We start from the raw sequence: 25567 nt of genomic DNA, 5'->3' as shown, positions 1-25567 counted from the left end.
AGTTTATTTTTTTACAATTTTTGGCCGTGCCCAATGTCATGTGGGATCTTAGTTCCCTGACCAGGGATCGAACCTGCATCCCCTGCATTGGAAGCTCAGAGTCTTAACCACTGGACTGCCAGGGAAGTCCCTAAAAGGCAATTTAAATCTTTTCAAATGATGTTAAATACAAACATAAACACCAAAACTACTCATGGCCCAAAGTAATGGGAATGGGGAGTCTCAAGTCTTGGATAATCCATGTCCAAACTCATGATTACTATTACATGCAATAAAACTTTCAACTGTGGCGAAGATGAAGATGAACCATGTCTACATCTTTATGGGGAAACCATTATGGTTGATCCCAGGAATGCAGGGATGTCTGTATTGCTCCCCACTTCTTATATCTGCACCCAAGCAGTTCCTCAAATAGTGTTTAAGATGCAAGATGGTGTAAATAAAAAGTGATCAGTGATGACATCCTCACTCATGAGGCCCTGACCTGCCACAGACACACAATTCCAGTCTCCCTATTACCTCATAGCATTGTTTACTTTCATCAAAGCTCTTATTTCCATCTTATAAACCCAGATTGTGCTATTTGTTAGTCACCTCTTCCCACAAAAATATAAGAGCCAGGACTTGAAGAACTTGTTTCACACCTATATATCCAGAGTGTGTAGTGCCCTATTTATGCTAAATTGTGTATGATTTGAGTCTACAGTGCCTAGTAGAAGAGGGATGCTGAAAAATTAGCATCAAGAGTAGCTTCTGAGCAAGAAAGCCTTGCTTGGAATAGTAACGCTGTCTTTGTCCCTTGCCAGGTTTGTGTTCTTGACAATTTACCTAAACTCATAAAGCCTCAGTTGATTGGAAAAGGAGGTAATACCTAACACAAGTCCAAATCCTGTAAGACCTTTTGGACAGTCTCTTACTGATATGACCCATTATCATTTATGGTTTGTGTTCATCCTTATTATGATGATTCGTTATGCCCCTCTATTTGTTGTTGTTGTTTTTACATTGCTTTTTCTGATCCATTTTTCAAAAAAATTTTTTATTGGAGTATAGTTATGTACAATGTTGTGTCAGTTTTAGGTGTACAACAAAGTGAGTTAGTTATACATACATTTACTCTTTAGATTCTTTTCCCATATAGGCCATTACAGAGTATTGCGTAGAGTTCCCTGTGCTATACAGTAGGTTCTCATTAGTTATCTATTTTATATACAGTAGTGTGTATATGTCAACCCCAGTCACCCAATTTATCCCTCCCCCACGCCCCTCTATTTGAATACAAGTGTGAACCTGGCAGTTTTTGGCAAGAAGGCAGTAACAAAACCATGATTTAAGTTTTTAATTAAGAACAAATGAGAAATCCGTTTCATGACAAAAATTCTAACTATGAAAAAAAAATTTGCCTGAGGAAGAATATACATGGTAATACTGAATCAAAATGTATAATGATTACCTTGAAAAAAACCACAAACTTGATCTAAAAATCTACAATTGCAATGGGATGTTTCAATATATCCTATTAGGAAATAGAAAAGATAATATTTGTTAGTATACAAGATTTTTTGAAAGAGAAGCATTTGACAAAAAAACCATTGTTTTCAATCACATAGAATCAGTCATAACTGAAAATGTACTGAGAAATTATGTTCAATTGTGAGTGATTGGAAATATCCATAATCTATCCGATAAGAGGAAGGTGCTAATTCTCACATGGAAGGATTGGGCCACAGAAGTCACTGCACAGTGCAGTAGAGGAACTCACTACAGGACCACATGTTTTCTTCTGACTGCACCACTGTAGCTGCTATAGTGGAATCAAGAACACACAGTCACTAGCAATATCAACAGAACAATGTGTTTACTACACAAATTAGACCTTATACAAATACAATATAGAGAAGAGGTGAGTCAGTGCTTCACAAAACGTTCTCAATCACAGCAGTCTAAATTTGTTGCCTGGTGGACACATGAGGACTTGCAGGAAAATCCAAACTGTGAGGGATCTTTGCTGTGGAACTTGTGGAGGTATCTGTGGAAACCAACAGGTCTGAGAAAATGGAAGTCATGTAGCTGGTGGTAATGAGCCTACTTTGGACTGGCAGGGCAAAGAATCAGGAAAATGGTTTAGAACCAGGTATATGTGAAACTCCTGTGTGGCTCAAGAACTAAGGCCTTCTTCACTTTGCCTTCCAAGTGTCATGCAAGGGAGGCTAGTGGTGAATTCTAACATGGAACCATGAAAAGAACAGGTTCTAGAAAATGTAGGTCACAACATATTACCCATGTTAACAACATATTCCAGGAGAGCATCTCCAATTCTACATTTTAGTGTCCTGTAACAGGTAGGTCTCTTTTCTTTTTGCAAATATAAAGACTTACTGGTCCATTAACATACAAGGTTATTACAAAAATGAATCAGAACTTAAATGTTAATAACACCTTAAAAAGTAGCTAGAAATGTGATGTTTATATTTAATCTCACAGACTTGCAATGTGAGAGCAGTAACCACATCAGTTATGATCACTGTTGTATTTACAGCACAGGCACATAGTAGGTGCTCAATATGAATGAAGGGATGGTAATACCACTAGTTGACTTCAGTGATATAATTATTCTAATTGAATTATGGGTAAAGAGACACTAACTGGTGATATCAGAATAATGTAGGAGAATTTTTAATGCATTGGTGGGGGAAAAATGTTGCTTCAGTGCAAAGATATTGTAGCTACGAATTTAAAATAATTGCACTTGTAAACAATGTAAGGTTGCTTTGTTTAAGTATGCAGTTGATGTCAACATGGGTGTCTTAAAGTCTCTTCCCCAAATCACAGTCAGATGGAATGACAAAGAGTAAAGAGAAAATGACAAAGAGAAAAGATGTAAATACTAAGTCAAATGAGATTATACTCTGTGTTAAACTTCACATAATTACAAATTTATGCCAACTATTTATTAGCAAGGAAAAAATGGAAGAAGGCTCTTCTGACAAGAGAAAGTTTTTCTAATAAAAGAGGCATATTTACAATGGGTAAGAAATATCCAGTACCTGCCACATGAAGCCAATAGGAAAATCCCAACAACTACCAGAGTGTCATTAGTCCATGCCCCCTTTACTTACAGAACAACAAAAATTATATATTTTTGGCACATTATATAATATTGGCACATTACAATTATATTCCAGTTCACTCATGGATCCAACAGATTTCAAAATGGAAAGACAAAAATTCTATAAGCTAATTTAAGGAAAAATACTACCTACTAAGCTTATATACTATTGCTTAAAGAGTACTTACAGAATTGTTTCAACTCAGTGTTGTGTTCATTTGCAAAATTAACAAGTAGAATCCATAATTAGAGACTGAGTTTCAGAATAAGCCACTGATAAAGATACATTTTTAACTTTTAAAACGTTTCATGTTATGAATTTTTTGGAGCATTATATATGAATTAATCTACATCAGGCTTTCCCGTATTATTTACATGTTATAGCATTTCTCTCCAGTAGAGTTTTCATATGACTTTGAATGTATTGGGTTGGCCAGAAAGTTCATTCTTCTGTAAGATGTTACGGAAAATCCCGAATGAACTTTTTGGCCAGCCCAGTATTTGTTAAGATAGGAAACTCTTGTATTTATCACTTATATCCAGTGTGCATTCTCATGACATGTTTATGTAAGGATGTGGGCCAATTAAAGGCTTTCCCACAATGCTTACATTCAAGAAGTTTCTCTCCAGTGTGAATTCTTTCATGGCTTCTGTATGAACTGGGTCGACTAAAGGCTTTCCCACAGTCTTTACACTTATACGGTTTCTCACCAGTGTGCATTCTCATGTGACCTCGAAAGGTTGTGCGGTAAATGAAGGCTTTCCCACATTCCTTGCATTCATAGGGCTTCTCTCCAGTATGAGTTCTTTCATGTACTTGAACATAACTGGAACAACTGAAGGCTTTACCACATATTTTACATTCATAGGGTTTCTCTCCTGTGTGAGTTCTTTCATGTATTCGAAATGAACTAGGACAATTAAATGCTTTCCCACATTCCTTACATTTATAAGGTCCATCTCCAGTGTGCGTCATCATGTGTCTTCGAAAGCTTGTGAGAGAAACAAATGCTTTCCCACATTTCTCACATTTATAGGGTTTCTCTCCAGTGTGAGTTCTTTCATGTATTTGCAAACCTAAAGGAGAACTGAAGGTTTTCCCACATTGCTTACATTCGTAGGGTTTCTCTGCAGTGTGAGTCCGTTCATGTCTTCGAAATGAAGTGGGACAACTGAGAGCTTTACCACACTGCTTACATATATAGGGTTTTTCACCAGTGTGAGTTCTCACATGGACTTGAAAAGTGGTGAGCCAATGGAAGGCTTTTCCACATTCCTTACATTGATAAGGTTTCTCTCCAGTGTGAGTTCTTTCATGTGTTCGAAAGGAACTGGAACAACTGAAGGCTCTACCACACTGTTTACATTCATAGGGTTTTTCTCCAGTGTGAGATCTTTCATGTATTCTATATGAACTGGGACAATTGAATGCTTTTCCACATTCTTTACATTTATAAGGTCCAACTCCAGTATGTGTTATCATGTGTCTTTGAAAGCTTCCAAGAGAAATGAAGGCTTTCCCACATTCCTTACAGTCATAAGGTTTCTCTCCTGTATGAGTTCTCTCATGTTTTCGAAGAGAACTGGGACAACTGAAGGCTTTACTACACTTTTTACATTCATAGGGTTTTTCTCCAGTATGAGTCCTTTCATGACTTCGAAAGGAACTTGGACAACTGAGGGCTTTACCACATTGCTTACATTCATACGGTTTCTCCCCTGTGTGAGTTCTTTCATGTGTTTGAAAGGTTTGATGATATCGAAAGGCTTTCCCACATTGTTTACATTGATAGGGTTTTTCTCCAGTGTGAGTCCGTTCATGTTTTCGAACAGATTGGCGATATCTAAATGATTTCCCACATTCCTTACATTTATAGGATTTCTCTATACTATGATTACTTTCATGTTTCTGAAAAGGCTGGAGATAACTGAAGGCTTTTCCACATACCTTACATTTATAAGGCTTCTTTCCACATTCCTGATACCTGGATGGTTTGGGTGCAGTGTGAGATCTAACGTGCCTATTAAAGGATGAACGACTCATGAGGACTTTTCCACACACACTGCACTCCCATGGTTTTACTGCAGTAGAATTCTTGTTCAGATTAAGATTTGGAATAAGGCTGATATTTTCGCCACACTGACTACCTTCTTCACTTTCACAGCATCTCCGTAATGTATGGCTTCTGTTAAAAAAAAAATTAGAAGCACACTGTTAATGATTTCTTTGTTAATGATTTTACAGTAAATATTAGTATTACATTTTTATCATTTATCGGGAAAGTATTAGGTTTTTCTGCACCATGTAAGTTTGAAAGTGAATATACTGAATGCTCTACAAGAAAGCTCAACCATTGCTATTATCATAGTGATATTCATATATGCAGTCTCTGAATATGTTTTAAAGTAAACTATTTGGGAAACAATGAACATCCATGACACAGTTAAGAAAACATTTTTTTGGTAAAAATTTTCTGAGAATAAATAAATTTGAAGCTGGGCCCTTTTGTGTCTACTTGTTTCTAAATTTCATGACATAAGAAGATTCTCTTGTGGGACACTGCTTTAAACTGTGAGTGCAACTCACCTCAGATTTCTTCCCTGGTTTTTGTACTGATCTTCAGTGTTATGGTCTTCCCATTTTTCCCCTGAAATGCCAACCAAAAAGATCAATAAATTATAGGAAAATTATTATTTCACAGGTCTATGATGACCTCAAACTATGATTTACTTACCAAAGTATTCCCTTTCCCCATTCCACATCTTAGAACAACACTGATGGGCAGGAAACACTTGTTCTCTAATTGATTAAGTGAAGGAATGTCATCATCCTTACCTATTGAGGCCAGGTTCCTCAAGGTTTCCCGCATCACATCTCTGTAGAGTTTCTTCTGTGAAGGCCCCAGCAGAGCCCACTCCTCCAAGGTAAAGTTCACAGCCACATCCTCAAAGGCCACTGGGTCCTAAAACATCACAAATATGTGTACAGGAAGATGGGTGAGATGGACAGTAGTGGGAATCTGTAGTCCATTCACGAGAAGTTCACATATGATGCTGTTATTGAAATATTTATTCTGTGACTTGATCATCAAAATCCTTATTCTCTATATGACCACTTCCTCACATTCAACAGCATCATGTACACATGGAAATCATTTTTACTATGATCACTTAAGTCTTATCATTCTCTAACAGTAGGATCCAGAGCACGCTGGAGAAATGTGAACTCCAAATGAAAGAAGTATTTCCAGATCATCAACTCCTCGTAAGAAAAATCCACCTCCTTTAATACCCACCATATCTATCACATAGCACTCCATGAAACACAGGATCACATTTGCATGAGGTGTTTTTTTTTTTTATAATTTAATTTTGGGCTGTGTCAGGTCTTCGTTGCTGCATGCGGGCTTTCTCTAGTTGCGGCAAGTGGGGTCTACTCTTTGTTGTGGTGTGTGGGCTTCTCGTTGCGGTGGTTTCTCCTGTTGCAGAGCACGAGGCTCTAGGTGTGCAGGCTTGAGTAGTTGTGGCGCATGGGTTTAGCTGCTCTTTGGCATGTGGGATCTTCCTGGACCGGGGCTTGAACGCATGTCCCCTGCATTGGCAGGTGGATTCTTAACGACTGTGCCACCAGGGAAGCCCCTTGCATGAGGTTTTAATGGAAAAAAACACAGTGAACTGGAAGCTTTTTCTTCCATTCCCATCACCAAACGTGACAAGGACAGGAGACCTGTGGAAATCCAGCTTATCACTAGGCCCAGCTGGCCATATTGTCCTAAAGTACTCCAGGCTATCAGAAGTAGTCAGATGCAACTGGCTGAATAAAAATAATCTTGTGGAAAAGTATTAAGTTTAACTTGCCTGTAAAAATATTTGACAGATACTCAGTTACTCCTTTTTATCTCTGTCCTATTTCATGAGGCTAGGAAGCTATTCTGAAGTTAGTACTCAGGCATGAGAAAGAAGGCATGACAACTTAGACCTCCACAAAATCCCTATATTCAGAGTGGCTTCTCACCATCTTTACCACATATATGTGCATATACTGAGAAGATAAATGCCAGAAGAGCATTTTCCGGCAAAACCATAACAGTGTACCCTGGACCTTGCTGACCTTGGGGAACTGAATAAGAATTGCAGTTTGCACCAGAGTCCACTGAAGACCACAATGGTTTGATGGTGAACGTGCCCATCATTATAAAACACAAAGGGTCCAGCAGTGCTTTCCTCTAAAAAACATAAAACTTATCTTCTCCAATTATAGGAGGCAGTGATTCTCAACCAGCCACTTGAGAGGCTGCCTTTCCACTTCTCTCATTTCCATGCCTCCATGTGGTGCACAGGGACATGACAGCGCAACGTCTGGGCATAGGAACCACATAACTTCCCTAAATGCTGGTCTCTGTAAAAGATCACTAACCTACTGATGTCCACGTGCAGGGGACAGAGAAAAGGTTCCCACACAGTAATTACAATGGTAGAATTTATCTATTCAGTTAAGGAACAGAAAAAGAAATCCCCAGTTCTTGAGAAGTTTTTCTCACAGGAATCGATGGTCTTAAAATGGAAATATTTATTTGTGTAGCATTTCTCTAATTTTTCCAATGTGCTCTGGATCCTACCATTAGAGAACAGTAAGACTTTAAGTGATCATAGTAAAAATGTATAATTTCCACATGTTCATGATGCTGTTAAATTTGTGAGGAAGTAACCACTTCCTGCTTGAGCTGCTTGCATCAGCTCTAATTACACTTTCTATGGTGTATCTGTAGCGCTTGCTCCTAACAATGTCCTACTGTGAAGTGTGCAGAAGAGAGTTACTAACAAGTCTGAGATCGCTGATTCTTAGGAATGCCTGCTCACCATGTTTGTCCTTTGTTGGTCTCTGGGAACTGGGATTTATGAGTGACCGCACCAACCTGATAAGAGTGGCTCAGTGTGTCTAAACTGTTTATGGTACGTTATAAACGCTTTTCATTATGAGCGTCTGAACTTTCATTATGCTTAGGCAGAGTTCCTATGTGATCTGCTCCCCAAAATCACTCTGGGTATTGAGGCTCTAATGAGCTTCTCTGGAAGACAATTATTTTATATGTGTTGTCACAACCCGCTGCTTGTAGGCTTGAGCCCTTCCTATGTGATTACACTAGGAAAGACCATCTGGAAGTTTGCATCTGGCTCCCTCCAGAACAAATTTAATTCGGTACTAAAGAAGAATGAACGAGATATTTAATGATCCTCATGGGAAAAATTTAAAATTTTTGTTGGGTAACATTAAAGGAGAATGAGATAAATGAAAATACAAAAGATGTTTTTAGAAATAACCCAAACATCACTAAGATGTTACCTCTCCCAAAATATATCTCTAACAAAATGTTATCTAACTGGGAAAAACATTGTATTCCCCTGTATTCCATGGGCAATAGCCAATTCATTATAGATTGAAACGTGAAAGAAAAAACTGGGACACTTCTAGAAATCACAAGTAAATGCTTCATTGATCCAAAAATAGAACTTTCTCATTTAAGAGGAATAAGCCCTAGAAGCAAGAAGAACTACAATCCTGCAGCCTGTGGAACAAAAACCATATTCACAGAAAGACAAGATGAAAAGGCAGAGAGCTATGTACCAGATGAAAGAACAAGATAAAGCCCCAGAAAAACAACTAAATGAAATGGAGATAGGCTATCTTCCAGAAAAAGAATTCAGAATGATAGTGAAGACGATCCAGGACCTCCGAAAAAGAATGGAGGCAAAGATGGAGAAGATGCAAGAAATGTTTAACAAAGATCTAGAAAAATTAAAGAACAAACTAACAGAGATGAACAATACAATAACTGAAATGAAAAATACACTAGAAGGAATCAATAGCAGAATACCCGAGGCAGAAGAATGGGTAAGTGACCTGGAAGACAGAATGGTGGAATTCACTGCTGCAGAACAGAATAAAGAAAAAAGAATGAAAAGAAATGAAGACAGCCTAAGAGACCTCTGGCACAACATTCAACTCAACAACATTCGCATTATAGGGATCCCAGAAGGAGAAGAGAGAGAGAAAGGACCTGAGAAAATATTTGAAGAGATTATAGTCAAAAACTTCCCTAACATGGGAAAGGAAATAGCCACCCAAGCCCAGGAAGCACAGAGTCCCATTCAAATTGGCAAAAATTAAAGACAAAGAAAAATTATTGAAAGCAGCGAGGGAAAAACAACAAAAAACATACAAGGGAACTCCCATAAAGTTAACAGCTGATTTCTCAGCAGAAACTCTACAAGCCAGAAGGGAGTGGCATGACATATTTAATGAAAGGGCAGAACCTACAACCAAGATTACCCAGCAAGGATCTCACTCACATTTGATGGAGAAATCAAAAGCTTTAGAGACAAGTAAAAGCTAAGAGAACTTAGCACCACCAAACCAGCTGTACAACAGATGCTAAAGGAACTTAAGTGGGAAACACAAGAGAAGCAAAGGACCTACAATAACAAACCCAAAACAATTAAGAAAATGGTAATAGGAAATACATATCGATAATTACCATAAACGTGAATGGATTAAATGCTCCAACCAAAAGACACAGGCTTGCTGAATGGATACAAAAACATGACCCATATATAGGCTGTCTACAAGAGACCCACTTCAGACCTAGGGACACATACAGACTGAAAATGAGGGGATGGAAAAAGATATTCCATGCAAATGGAAATCAAAAGAAAGCTGGAGTAGCAATACTCATATCAGATAAAATAGACTTTAAAGAATGTTACGAAAGACAACGAAGGACACTACATAATGATCAAGGGATCAATCCAAAAAGAAGACGTAACAATTATATATTCACCCAACATAGGAGCACCTCAATACATAAGGCAACTGCTAACAGCTCTAGAAGAGGAAATTGACAGTAACACAGTAATAGTGGGGGACTTTAACACCTCACTTACACCAATGGACAGATCATCCAAACAGAAAATTAGTAAGGAAACACAAGCTTTAAATGGCACAATAGACCAGACAGATTTAATTGATATTTATAGAACATTCCATCCAAAAACAGTAGATTACACTTTCTTCTCAAGTGCGCACAGAACATTCTCCAGGATAGATCACATCTTAGGTCCACAAATAAAGCCTCAGTAAATTTAAGAAAATTGAAATCCTATCAAGCATCTTTTCTGACCACAACACTATGAGATTAGAAATCAATTACAGAGAAAAAAATGTAAAAAACACAAACACATGGAGGGTAAACGTTATTAAATAACCAAGAGATCACTAAAGAAATCAAAGAGAAAATCAAAAAAATACCTAGAGACAAATGACAATGAAAACACGATGACCCAAAACCTATGGGATGCAGCAAAAGCAATTCTAAGAGGGAAGTTTATAGCTATACAAGCCTACCTCAAGAAACAAGAAAAATCTCAAATAAACAATCTAACCTTACACCTAAAGGAATTAGAGAAAGAAGAACAAACAAAATCCAAAGTTAGTAGAAGGAAAGAAATCATAAAGATCACAGCAGAAATCAATGAAATAGAAACAAAGAAAACAATAGCAAAGATCAATAAAACTAAAACCTGGTTCTTTGAGAAGATCAACAAAAGTGATAAACCATTAGCCAGACTCATCAAGGAAAAGAGGGAGGGATTCCCTGGTGGTGCAGTGGTTAAGAATCCACCTGCCAATGCATGGGACATGGGTTCGAGCCCTGGTCTGGGAAGATCCCACATGCTGCAGAGCAGCTGGGCCCATGTGCCACAATTACTGAGGCCCAGGCGCCTAGAGCCCATGCTCCGCAACAAGAGAAGCCACTGCAATGAGACGCTCATGCACCGCCATGAAGAGTAGCCCCTGCTCGCTGCAGCTAGAGAAAGCCCAATGCAGCAACGAAGACCCAAAGCAGCCAAAAATAAATAAAATAAATTTTTTTTAAAAAAGAGGGAGAGGACTCAAATCAATAAAATTAGAAAGGAAAAAAGTTAAAACAAGCACTGCAGAAATACAAACCTTCCTAAGAGACTACTACAAGCAACTCTATGCCTATAAAATGGACAACCTGGAAGAAATGGACAAATTCTTAGAAAGGTATAACCTTCCAAGACTGAACCAGGAAGAAACAAAGTATGAACAGACCAATCACAAGTAATGAAATTGAAACTGTGATTAAAAATCTTCCAACAGGGCTTCCCTGGTGGCACAGTGGTTGAGAGTCCGCCTGCTGATGCAGGAGACACGGGTTCATGCCTTGGTCCAGGAGGATCCCACATGCCGTGGAGCGGCTGGGCCCGTGAGCCATGGCCGCTGAGCCTGCGCGTCCGGAGCCTGTGCTCTGCGATGGGAGAGGCCACAACAGTGAGAGGCCCCCGTACCACAAAAAAAAAAAAAAAAAAAAATCTTCCAACAAAAGTCCAGGATCAGATGGCTTCACAGGTGAATTCTATCAAACATTTAGAGAAGGGCTAATACCCATCCTTCTCAAACTCTTCCAAAAAATTGCAGAGGAAGGAAAACTCCCAAACTCATTCTATGAGGCCACCATCACACTGATACCAAAACCAGACAAAGATACTATAAAAAAAATTACAGACCAATATCACTGATGAATATAGATGTAAAAATCCTCAACAAAATGCTAGCAAACAGAATCCAACACATTAAAAAGGATCATACACCATGAATCAAGTGAGATTTATCCCAGAGATGCAAGGATTCTTCAGTATACGCAAGTCAATCAATATGATACACCACATTAACAAATTGAAGAATAAAAACTATATGATCATCTCAATAGATGCAGAAAAAGCTTCTGACAAAATTCAACATCAATTTATGATAAAAACTGTCTAGAAAGTGGGCAACATAATAAAGGCCATATATGACAAACTCAAAGCAAACATCATTTTTTTTTTTTTTTTTTGCGGTACACTGGCCTTTCACTGTTGTGGCCTCTCCCATTGCGGAGCACAGGCTGTGGACGCGCAGGCTCAGCAGCCACGGCTCACGGGCCTAGCCGCTCCGCGGCATGTGGGATCTTCCCAACCGGGTCACGAACCTGTGTCCCCTGCATCGGCAGGCGGACTCTCAACCACTGTGCCACCAGGGAAGCCCAACAAACAACATTCTTAATGGTGAAAAAGTAAAAGCATTTCCTCTAAGATCAGGAACAAGACAAGGATGTCCACTCTCACCACTATTATTAAACATAGTTTTGGAAGTCCTAGCCATGGCAATCAGAGAATAAAAGGAATACAAATCGGAAAAGAAAAAGTAAAACTGACATTGTTTGCAGATGACATGATACTATACATAGAGAATCCTAAAGATGCCACCAGAAAACTACTAATCAATAAATGTGGTAAAGTTGCAGGATACAAAATTAATGCACAGAAATCTCTTGCATTCCCATACCCTAGTGATGAAAAATCTGAAAGAGAAATTAAGGAAACACTCCCATTTACCATTGCAACAAAAAAAAAAATACCTAGAAATAAACCTCCCTAAGGCGACAAAAGACCTGTATGCAGAAAACTATAAGACACTGATGAAAGAAATTAAAGATGATACAAACAGATGGAGAGATATACCATGTTCTTGGATTGGAAGAATCAACATTGTGAAAATGACTATACTACCCAAAGCAATCTACAGATTCTGTGCAATCCCTATCAAATTACCAATGACATTTTTCACAGAACTAGAACAAAAAAAATTCACAATTTGTATGGAAACACAAAAGACCCCGAACAGCCAAAGCAATCTTGAGAAAGAAAAACGAAGCTGGAGGAATCAGGCTCTCTGACTTCAGACTGTACTACAAAGCTACAGTAATCAAGACAGTATGGTACTGGCACAAAAATAGAAACACAGATCAATGGAACAGGGTAGAAAGCCCAGAGATAAAGCCCACGCACCTATGGCCAACTAATCTATGACAAAGGAAACAAGGATATACAGTGGAGAAAAGACAGCCTTTTCAATAAGTGGTGCTGGGAAAACTGGACAGGTACATGTAAAAGAATGAAATTAGAACACTCCCTAACACCATACACAATAGTAAACTCAAAATGAATTAGAGACCTAAATATAAGACCGGACACTACAAAACTCTTAGAGGAAAACATAGGAAGAACACTCTTTGACATAAATCACAGCAAGACCTTTTTTGATTCACCTCCTAGAGTAATGGAAATAAAAACAAAAATAAACAAATGGGACCTAATGAAACTTAAAAGCTTTTGCACAGCAAAGCAAACCATAAACAAGACCAAAAGACAACCCTCAGAATGGGAGAAAATATTTGCAAACAAATCATCTGACAAAGGATTAATCTCCAAAATATATAAACAGCTCATGCAGCTCAATGTTAAAAAAACTAACCACCCAATCCAAAAATGGGCAGAAGACCTAAATAGACATTTCTCCAAAGACATACAGATGGGCAAGAAGCACATGAAAAGCTGCTCAACATCACTAATTATTAGAGAAATGCAAATCAAAACTACAATGAGGTGTCACCTCACACCAGTTAGAATGGGCATCATAAGAAAATCTACAAACAACAAATGCTGGAGAGGGTGTGGAGAAAAGGGAACCCTCTTGCCCTGTTGGTGGGAATGTAAATTGACACAGCCACTATGGAGAACAATATGGAGGTTCCTTCAAGAACTAAAAATAGAATTACCATATGACCCAGCAATCCCACTACTGGGCATATACCCTGAGAAAACCATAATTCAAAAAGACACATGATTTACAATAGCCAGGTCATGGAAGCAACCTAAATGCCCATCGACAGACGAATGGATAAAGAAGATGTGGTACATATATATAATGGAATATTACTCAGCCATAAAGAGGAATGAAATTGGGTCATTTGTAGAGACGTGGATGCATCTAGAGACTATCATACAGAGTGAAGTAAGTCAGAAAGAGAAAAACAAATATCGTATATTAACACGTATATGTGGAACCTAGAAAATGGTACACACGAACTGGTTTGCTTAGCAGAAATTGAGACACAGAAGTAGGGAAAAAACGTATGGGCACCAAGGGGGGAAAGCGGTAAGGGATGGGGGTTGTGGTGTGATGAACTGGGAGACTAGGATTGACATATATACACTGATATGTATAAAATGGATGACTAACAACAAACAAAAATTAATTAAACCCCCCCCCAAAACAAAAAAAGAAGAAGCCCTAAAGCAAGAGCCTGACCAATTCAAACATATTTAAACTAAGGGAGTTATAAGACAAACAACAGGTGGAAAAAAATACATGCAATGTTAAAGGGTTAGTGTGCGAAGTAAGATGAACGGACACAATAGTTAAGGGGAAAAAAAAAGGGTAAATAACCAAAACATGTTTAACAGAAGATGCGAGATCATGCATGAGAAAATACCTGTCTGATTGGTAATAGGAAGTAATGAAACAACATGTCAAGCAGATTACATTTCACACTGATTAGGACAAAAATTTAGTCAATTTAGTAATCCCAAGTGTTGATGACCATAGGTGACAAATACGTAAATTATGCACGAATGGAGGAAGCATCAACTGATGCACTCCACTGCCATTTCCTGTACATTTGAACTCGCTATCTACAGCTTAGCAATTTTTCTCTAATGTCCAGAGGATTTATGTTCTTGGAGACTAATGCAAGAATATAGAAAATGTATTTTTAAGGAGATTAAAAATTAAACTGGAGAGAATTCCCTGGAGGTCCAGTGGTTAGGACTCCGTGATTTCACTGCCAAGGGCCCAGGTTCAATCCCTAGTTGGGGAAGTAAGATCCCATAAGTTGTGTGGCACGACCAAAAAAAAATTTTTTAACTGGAAAAAGCCGAACCCTATAACCACTGCAATGGATGAGTACCTTGACTGGCCTGTAGACCCTAGATGTGTATGAAACATACTTCTGCAAAGAACCAACCAAAAAACATTTTGACCGTAATTTCATTAATACTCATTTACTGAAAGGTCAAAACAGACAAAACTAAAACAACACTGTGTAGTGAAAAGAATAGATGGTAAAGGTATGAATAACTAAACAATCAACAGAGATCATCTATGGGGCAGCACAGAGATGAGCAAGGGAGCAAGAACATCATGAGACTCTAAAAACTGCCTAAAGGCCCAGTTATGAATCTTGATGATTACAAAGATGTTTATATTGTTATTATTACTAGATCTTCCAATAAAACATTTTGTATGGGCTTCCCTGGTGGCGCAGTGGTTAAGAATCCACCTGCCAATGCAGGGGACACAGGTTTGAGCCCTGGTCCGGGAAGATCCCACATGCTGCGAAACAACTAAGCCCATGAGCCACAACTACTGAGCCTGCGCTCTAGAGCCCGAAAACCACAACTACTGAGCCTGCACTCTAGAGCCTGCGTGCCACAACTGCTGAAGCCCAGGCGCCTAGAGCCCTTGCTCTGCAACAAGAGAAACCACCGCAATGAGAAGCCCGTGCACCACAATGAAGAGTAGCCCCTGCTTGCCGCAACCAGAGAAAGCCCGCACACAGCAACGAAGACCCAACATAGCCAAAAATAAAAAATAAATAAAATTTATATAAAAAAACACTTTGTACATTCTTTTTTGAATATATGTGATGACAAAATAAATAAGGAATTAATGAAGTTTGGAGAAGAACATAATTTTACTATGTTTGCCCTGTGATGTGGCAACCTGAGTTTTAATTCACAGATTCTGGTAGAAAAAGTGGTAGCAAACACATATATTTGGAATTTAAGAAAAAAAAAAAATGTCATGAAGAACCTAGGGGTAAGGCAGGAATAAAGACGCAGACCTCCTAGAAAACGGACTTGAGGTTATGGGGAGGGGGAAGGGTGAGCTGTGACAGGGCGAGAGAGAGTCATGGACATATACACACTAACAAACGTAGTAAGGTAGATAGCTAGTGGGAAGCAGCCGCATGGCACAGGGATATTGGCTCGGTGCTTTGTGACAGCCTGGAGGGGTGGGATAGGGAGGGTGGGATAGGGAGGGTGGGAGGGAGGGAGACGCAAGAGGGAAGAGATATGGGAACATATGTATATGTATAACTGATTCACTTTGTTATAAAGCAGAAACTAACACACCATTGTAAAGCAATTATACCCCAATAAAGATGTTAAAAAAAAAAAAACTGGTAACAAGACAAGTGTCTATTTTGTAAGAACTGGTTACATAATCTCACCCTCATATTCACTTTTTTTTTTTTTTTTTTTTGCGGTACGTGGGCCTCTCACTGTTGTGGCCTCTCCCGTTGCGGAGCACAGGCTCCGGACGCGCAGGCTCAGCGGCCATGGCTCACGGGCCTAGCTGCTCCGCGGCATGTGGGATCTTCCTGGACCGGGGCACGAACCCGCGTCCCCTGCATCGGCAGGCGGACTCTCAACCACTGCGCCACCAGGGAAGCCCTCATATTCACTTTTTAAAAATAAAGGGTGAAGGGACTTACCTGGTGGTCCAGTAGTAAAGAATCCGCTTTCCAATGCAGGGTATGCAGGTTCGATCCCTGGTCAGGAAAGTAAGATCCCACACGCCGCGGGGCAACTAAACCTGCATGCCACAACTACAGAGCCCACGTGCTCTGGAGCCCACATGCCACAACAACAGAGAAGCCCACACACGTAAACGAAAATCCCTGCACGCCACAATGAAAGATCCCGCATGCCACAACTAAGACCTGACGCAGCCAAAAATAATAAATAAATTTTAAAAAAAGGGTAACATGAACTGGTATAAAAAGATGCGGAAGATTTTTCAATAGAATAATTTTTTTTAATTAATTTATTTTTTGGCTGCGTCGGGTCTTCGTTGCCGTGCGCAGGCTTTCTCTAGTTGTGACGACAGGGGCTACTCTTTGTTGTGGTGTGCAGGCTTCTTTCTCACTGTGGTGGCTTCTCTTGTTGCAGAGCATGGGCTGTAGGTGCACGGGCTTCAGTAGTTGTGGCTCGCAGGCTCAATAGTTGTGGTGCACAGACTTAGTTGCTCCGCGGCATGTGGGATCTTCCCAGACCAGGGCTCGAACCCGTGTCCTCTGCATTGGCAGGTGGATTCTTAACCACTGCGCCACCAGGAAGTCCCTCAATAGAATAATTAAGCAGTGTGTTGCAATATACAGATCATGTTCCCTTTTCTTGTGGACCCCATCTGAGATTTGGCTCAGATGTGTAGGCTGACGACAGCACACAATGCCAAGAGGGTATGAAGTTTTTTACTTCTATAATGCAAGTGTCTGGGGAGGGCAGGGCGGGCCTCTCAAGCAGGTGGGAAATGCCTTCGGAGAGCAAGGTAAGGAGCCTGGCTTGGGTTTTTTCATTGAGATTAGGGGGTGAGCTAGGATGACAGTTTGCACACATGAGCAGGGACTTCCATGGACTTATTACTCTCTTACCAGCATCAAAGGAAGGAACACTCAGGCTTTCTTAGCACTTTGTACAGATGTGGGATACAAAGAGGAATAAGGAGGGATGAAAGTATAAAGCTGTCAGCAGACAAAAATAAAAACTGAGGTCAGAGACTTCCGGTTCCTGATCTGGCATGTTAAGGAGCTTAGAAGCTGGCATTAGCACCCTCATAGGGAAAAAACAACAAACTAAAAGTTAACAATAGACCCATCAGAGAATTTAGGTCATCGGGAAACTGCTGTCTCCAAAATCAGCGAGACAAAAAAGTAGCCATGTCCAGAATACTCTGTTCTTAACAAGAACTGTCCTCAAAATAATCTATTTTGTAACAGTGCAACTGATCTGGGGCGTGCGTGTGTGTGTGTGTGGTGGAAACACCCACTTGAGTCTCCTCTAGCCTCCCTGCTCTCCAAAGGTGGGGGTAGAGGACAGAAGCACTTGTGACAGTGGTTTCCCCTCCTTACGTCAAATATGTGGTGTCTTTTTAACACCACTGCTCCAGCTCTGTCATCAAATATGTGTCTACCAGTTTGAGTCAATATGAATGCTACCTGGAGTTAGTGTCGGACCTCACAGATTAATAAACACTCACTCCCACAAGACTGCCCCCACTTCAGCTGCTGGCCACAAACAGGGTGCCTGGGCTACTGACATTTCTACCCAGCCTCCTACAAAGTCATAGATTCCCTTGACATTCCCTCAGGTTTGGTAATTTGCTAGAACAATTCTGAGAACTCAGGAAGACACTTGGCTTTACTATTACTGGTTTATGATAAAGGATACAACTCAGGAACAGCCAAATGGAAGAGATGCATAGGGAAAAATATGGGAGCAGAGAGTAAGGGGCTGGGGTCAAAGGAAACAAAAGCAAAAGAAACAAATGGGACCTAATTAAACTTAAAAGGTTTTGCATATCTAAAGAAACCATTGACAGGCCTGGAGATTATCATACTAAGTGAAGTCAGACAGAGAAAGACAAATATCATAATATTGCTTATATGGGGAATCTAAAAAGACGTGATACAAATGAACTTATTTACAAAAGAGAAATAGGCTCACAGACTTAGAAAAAAAACTTATGGTTACTAAAGGGGACAGGTGGTGGGAGGAAGGAATAAATTGGGAGTTTGGGATTGACAGATACACACTACTATATTTAAAATAGATAACCAACAAGGACCTACTGCATAGCACAGGGGATTCTGCTCAATATTCTGTAACAACCCAAATGGGAAAAGAATTTGAAAAAGAATAGATACATGTATACATATAACTGAATCACTATGCTGCACATCTGAAACTAACACAACATTGTTAATCAACTATACAGTACTCCAATATAAAATAAAAAAATTAAAAATTCTGTAAAAAAAACTTGGTTAATACTACATTTAAAGTATTTTGTATGTCAATAAAATACCAATAAAAAGAAAAAATTTAAATACAGGAGAAAGTATGGAAAGGTATGTGTACCAATAAACTTTTTGTGGTTAAAAAATAAGTAAATAAGCCATCGACAAAATGAGAAGACAGCACATTGAATGGGAGAAAATATTTGCAAATGATATGACTGATAAGGGGTTAATATCCAGAAGATATAAACAGCTCATATACCTCAGTATCAAAAAAAACCTGATTAAAAAATGGATAGAAGACCTGAGTAGACATTTTTCCAAAGAAGACATACAGATGGTCAAGTAGCATATGAAAAGATGCTCAACATCACTGCATCAGAGAAATGCAAGTCAAAACATCGAGGTATCACCTCACACCTGTCTGAACACCTACCATCAAAAAGACCACAAATAACAAATGTTGGTGAGGATGTGGAGAAAAGGGAACCCTTGTACACTGTTGCTAAGAATGTAAATTAGTGCCAACTAATATGGAAAACAGTACTGAGATTTCTCAAAAAACTGAAGATAGAACTACCATATGATCCAGCAATTCCACTCCTGGGTATATATCTGAAGAAGATGAACACTATTTCAAACAGATACACACACCCCAATGTTCACAGCAGCATTATTTACAATAGCCAAGATATGGAGGCAACCTAAGTGTCCACTGACAGATGAATGGATAAAGAAGATGTGGTGCATACATACAATGGAATACTTCTTGACCAGAAAAAAGAATGTAATTTTGCCATTTGCAACAACATGGATAGATGAAGGGTATTATGCTCAGTAAAATAAGTCAACAGAGAAAGACAAATACTGTATGATTTCACTTATATGGGGAATCTAAAAGAAACAAATGAATATAACAAAACAAAAACAGACTCACAGAACAAACTAGCAGTTACAAATGGGGAGAGCGAAGTGGGGAGGGGAAAGACGGGTGGGAGATTAAGGGGTACAAACTACTATGTATAAAATAAATAAGCTACAAGCGTATATTGTATAGCACAAGGAATATAGCCAATATTTTGTAATAACTTTATATGGAGTATAATCTATAAAAATTTTGAATTATTAGGTTGTATACCTGAAACTGATATAATATTGTAAATCAACTATACCTATAAAAAGGTCAATGGTCTAAAAATACAACAACTGAAGCCACATAGTGTCATAGTGGATTTAAAAAAATTATATGTTGTCTGAAATAAAGCCGCATTCACAATAAAGACAGATGGATTAAGACTAAGGGATGGAAAAAGATGTTATCATGTTAACATTAAAAGTAGAATATCCATATTACTTTCTGACAAAGCACAGAGATAAAGAGGGGCAATGCATGAAGATAAAGGGGTCAAGTCTCCAAGAAGACAAAGTAATCCTTAGTGCTTACGTGCACAGCAACAACACAGTGGCAAAATACACCAGGGAAAAATGGATAGAATTACAAGGAGAAACAGACAACTCCACTATTATAGTTAGACTTCAACACCCCTCTAATAAATGATTACGAGAACCAGCAGGAAGAAATTCAGAAAAGCCACAGAGCTGAATTGAACAGTGCCCTCAAACAACCGGATATAACTGAAAACTGTGTATTATTTCATCAAACAATAGCAGAATACACATCCTTCTCAAGTTAACATGGGAAATTCATAAGGATAGAACACATTCTGGGGGAATTCCCTGGTGGTCCAGTGATTAGGACTGGGTGCTTTCACTGCCGTGGGGCCGGGTTTGATCCCTGGTTGGGGAACTAAGATCCTGCAAGCTGTGTGGCGTGGCCAAAACAAATAACACATTCTGGGACATAAAACACATATTAACTAATCTTAAGGGAAATCATACAAAATATACTCTCAGAACACAAAGGCGTTAACCTGGAAATCAATAATAGAAAGATATTTAAAAACATTTAAATACTTCAAGATTAAACAACACACTTTTAAATAACCCATGGATCAAAGAAAAAGTTTCAACAGCAATTAAAAATTACCTTGATTAAATAAAAATGAATGTACAATTTACTGAAACTTGTGGAATGCAGCAAAAATAGGGTGGGCGTAGAGGGAAATTTATGGCATTGAAGGCATACACTTGAAGAAAGAGATCTGTAATTAATGATCCTAAGCGTTTAGCCTTAAAAAGTAGAAAAAAGAAGAGGAAATTAAGCCCAAAGTAAGCACAGGAAGAGATGTAACAATGTGAGAAGAAATCAATGAAAGTACAAGAAATCATTGAGAAAAATCAACAAAACATCTGTTTTTTGAAGAGATGAAATTCAGAAATGTCTATATAAGCTGAGAAAAAAAGAGAAAAGACATGGGAATTTCCTGGTGGTCCAGTGGTTAAGACTCTGTGCTTTCACTGCTGAGGGTTTGGGTTCAATCCCTGGTTGGGGAACTAAGATACTACAAGCCACACAGCACGGCCAAAAAAAAAAAAAAAGAAAGAAAGAAGAAAATCCAAATTATTAATATGAGGAATGAAACAGATGAAAATGTAAAAGCATTTGAAAAAATCCAAAATCCATTTATGATAGCACACTAGGAAGAGAGGAACTTCTTCTTCTTGAGAAAGACCATCTACAAAAAACCTGCAGTTAACATCACACTTAATGGTGAGAAGCTAGATGCTTCCCTGGTAAGATCAGGAGGCAATGATGTCCCCTCTCTCACAAGTCCTAGTCAACACTGTACTGGAAGCTTACAGAATAAAAGGACATGTAAGGTATACAGAATGGGAAGTAAGAAATAAAACTGTCTTTTGTCATGTAGGACATGATTATGGAGAAAAAGAATCAACAACAACAAAGAAAACCCCTGAACTAATAAGAGAGTACAGTAAGACTGAAGGTTAGTTAACATACAAAGTCAATGATTTCCTATAGATCCAAACAAATCTAGTCAATTCATCTTTGACAAAGGATCAAAGGCAATTTAATGAAGAAACGACAGTCTTTTCAACAAATAGTGCCAGGAAAACTAGATATCCACATTGAAAAAAAGAACGTCTAGACACAGATCCTACACCTTTTGCAAAAATTAACCCCAAATGGACCACAGATCTTATGTAAAAGGCAAAACTACAGAACTCCTAGAAGATAACACAGGAGAAAGTGAACCTATGAAACAGAAACAGAATCATGGACATAGAGAACAGACTGGCGGCTGCCAAGGGGGAGGGGGTGGGGGAGGGATGGAGTGGGAGGCTGGGGTTAGCAGATGGAAGCTTTTATACATAGAATAGATGAACAACAAGGTCCTATTGTACAGCACGGAGAAACTATATTCAATATCCTATGATAAACTATAATGGAAAAGAGTATTAAAAATGTATATATGTGTACAGCTGAACCACTTTGCTGTATAGCAGAAACTGACACAACACTGTAAATCAACTATACTTCAAGTTTTTAAAATATTGAGAAAAAAGGTAACATAGGAGAAAATCTATATGACCTTGGGTTTGGTGATGAGTTTTTTGATTCAACACACCAAAAGTAGGACTGAAGAAAGAAAAAAATTAGTAAATTGACTTCATTAAAATGACAGTTTGCTCTATGAAAGACAGGGTTAAGAGACTGAAAATAAGCCACAGACTGGGAGAAAATCTCTGCAAACCACTTATCTGATAAAGGACTGCTATTTGAAATATCCAAAGAACTCAAAACTCAACGATAAGAAGACAGGCAACACTATTAAAAATGGACAAAATAAGACACATGGATGGTAAATAAGCATAAGAAAAGACACTCCACATCATATGTCATTAGGATTGCAAATAAAAGAAGAATGAGATTATTACTAGATACTTATCAGAATACTAAAATTCAAAAAACTGAGACCACCAAAGGACAGAGACAATGTACAGCAACAGGAACCCTGTTCCATTCTCAATGCTGGTGGGAATGGAAAACGGTATGTCTACTTTGGAAAACAGGCAGTTTCTTAAAATACTAAACCTATTCTTAACCATACAAATCCAACAATCAGGCTCCTTTGTATTTTGCCACATTAGTTGAAAACTTATGTTCATAAAAAAAACCTGTGCATGAATTTTTATAAAAGCTTTACTTGTGATTGCCAAGACTCAGAGGTAAACAAGATATCCTTCAACAGGTGAATGGAAAAATCATCCCTGGAACATCAATACAATGAAATATTTTTCAGTGTTAAAAGGACATGAGGTATCAAACCAAAAAGACATGGAGAAACCTTAAATCATATTGCTAAGTGAAAGCAGCCAATATGACAAGGCTACACACTGTATTATTCCAACCATAGTTCTGGAAAGGAAAAAACTATGAGTAAGACCTTCAGCTGCCAGGGATTTCGGGTGGGAGGGAGGAATGAATGAATAGGTGGAGCACAGGGCCTTTTAGAGCATGAAAGTAGAATACATGATACAGAAATGATGGACACAACTCATTTTATGTTGCCAAAGCCCAGACTGTCTAACATAAGAGTCAACGCTATTGTAAATTGCAGACTTTAATGCATCAGTATTGGTTCATCAAATGTAACAAATGTACCACAGTAATACTAGATATAAAAAATAGGGCAGGGACCTCCCTGGGTGTCCAGTGGTTAGGACTCCCTGCTTCCACTGCAGGGGGCGTGGGTCCAATCCCTGGTGGGGGAACTAAGATCCCGCATGCCCTGTGGCATGGCCCCCCAAAAAAATACAGGGCAAACTATATGAAGGCAGAGGGGTTAAGTGGGAACTCTGTACTCTGTAATCAAGTTTTCTATAAACCTAAAACTGCTATAGAGAAAGATAAAGTGTTATTAGGAAAAAAAAAAGATGAAGTCAGATGCCTTAATATCCATCTCAGATGACTGATGGCTGAAAGAGGTCATCTTTCAATCAACTGATCTGAAGTTATTTCAATGAGCCATTTTGGTGCTTTTATGAGGCCTAGACTCTGAGACTTACAAGAGAGGGTTAAACTACACTGAATGCTGTGTTCCACAGTGCAGCACTGGATATTCTGAGAAGTGAAATGAGTGCCTTGGTTACTATTAGCAGCGCCCGGAACTCTGACATGGACAGACGAGTGTTACCTTAATTTTTGTGTGTGTGGCTGCTCAGCATGTGGGATCTTAGTTTGCTGACCAGGGACTGAACCGGTGCCCTCTGCAGTAGAAGCACAGAGTCTTAACCACTGGACCACCAGGGAAATCCCTACCTTGATTTATATCGTGGATATCTGTTAGGCAAGAGAGTCTCAGAATTCTTTTACCACAAAGGGGCAACTCTTAGACAACCATCCAGGGGTCTATAAACACATGCTGATGAAGCCAGTTGCTGGTCAGTGCTAAGATGACAGCCTGATGTTTCGTCAGTTGTGCACCCTTGAGTCCCATCCTTCATCAGAATGTCCCAAATAAGGGATGAAAAGCAGCAACTCTGCCTGAGCTGGATCATGTATGAATGTGGTGATGCTGTCTCTAATGCCTAAAACTCCCACTGCTTTTCACTCAGAGAATCCTAAGGAGCTCCCCAAGGAGCCTAGGGGTCTGGGAAGGGGGTGACCTTCTTCAGAAAGGGACTGAAGAGAGGGTAGGCCACCCCTCCTGCAGGTAGGTTACGGCAAGGGGCCCAGGTTTAGCTGTATCTTGCCTGAAGGGGGTCTCCATAGCTGAGCTGAGCTCTTGGGGTGCTCTTCACAGGTCCCAAATCACAATGGGAATCTGGGTGAAGGGTCACATGCTCAGGGCTATCTGTGTTTAGCACAGCTCTGTCAGAAGGGATAACTGCAGCTCGAATGGCATATAGCGTGGAGCCTAGGGCAGTTACTGATGGCAACTCCAGGGGCAGGAGACGAGGTCACTGAAGCCTCTACTGTGAATCAGTGTCTGATGGCACTAAGGGAAGTAAGTGCCTGTCATCTGGCAGTTTGACCTGAGTCCAGAGCCTTTTTGTTTTTTGTAGGGGGAATATTCAAGGTGGGCCGATGTACAAGTAATAGTATAAATGGGCTCAAGTAAAATTCATAAACAAGGAATAAGATGCCTCCAGAACACCAGAAGAATCTAGACAAGGTTGTGGGTGCTGAGAGGGACAACAGTTACTTCTTCACTGTGTCAGGGAGAGCGGGCCCCAGGTTACCAAATAATTGTTAGGAATTTAAGCTAGGTGGCAGGAACCTCACATCGTATACCAGCAATGGCCTGTCTACTGCTTAGGAGCTCTTTTTGTCAATATTTTTATGTTCTGATGTCCTCAGAAAGAGGATGTCGTTGGTGTAATGTCACACCTGTGCTTCTGGACCAAGGTGGCTACAGTTCAGATCCTGCCTGCAGAGACTGTGCATGGTCACAGTGGTGGTGAGGTTCCCTGAGGGTAACTAGGTAAAGGGGTACCATGCCCCCTTCGAGGTGAAGGCCAACTGCAGCTGAGAAGCTGCTGAAATAGACACTGAACAGAACAGACTTAGCCAAATCTGTGGGAGCAGGATATTTACGTTGCTGAGTGGGTGAAGCCAGTAATTTCCATTATGTTGGGGGCTGGGAATTGGGGCTTATTTGGTGAAATCACAGCCTCAAGGTTGCTGTAATCCAGTGTGAGGTGTCATTCATTTTTTCCAGGGTTGAGAAGAAACCAAATAAGGCTATTAAAAGGAAAAGCACAGGGG

At 39.4% G+C, this 25567-nt stretch overlaps 1 protein-coding gene across 5 annotated transcripts in view; it reads right to left on the bottom strand.

The window, feature by feature from the left end:
• Window positions 1-653: 653 nt before the first annotated feature.
• The window catches only part of LOC307184744 (uncharacterized protein), a 49608-nt gene continuing 24694 nt past the window's right edge, over window positions 654-25567 (bottom strand). For all 5 annotated transcript variants that reach the window (XM_079918462.1, XM_079918459.1, XM_079918463.1 and 2 more), the window contains 3 exons: window positions 5946-6072; window positions 5697-5757; window positions 654-5295 (listed from right to left, as the gene is read on the bottom strand). In XM_079918462.1, coding sequence (XP_079774588.1) covers window positions 3639-5295; window positions 5697-5757; window positions 5946-6072 — 1845 coding nt within the window. In that variant the 3' untranslated portion in view covers window positions 654-3638. The remainder of the gene's footprint in view (window positions 5296-5696; window positions 5758-5945; window positions 6073-25567) is intronic.

Source organism: Stenella coeruleoalba (genome assembly GCF_951394435.1).
Source record: "Stenella coeruleoalba genome assembly, chromosome: 3".
In the NCBI taxonomy this organism is placed as follows: domain Eukaryota; kingdom Metazoa; phylum Chordata; class Mammalia; order Artiodactyla; family Delphinidae; genus Stenella; species Stenella coeruleoalba.
Note: the sequence above shows the minus strand (reverse complement) of the source record. Positions and strands in the feature narration are given on the sequence as shown.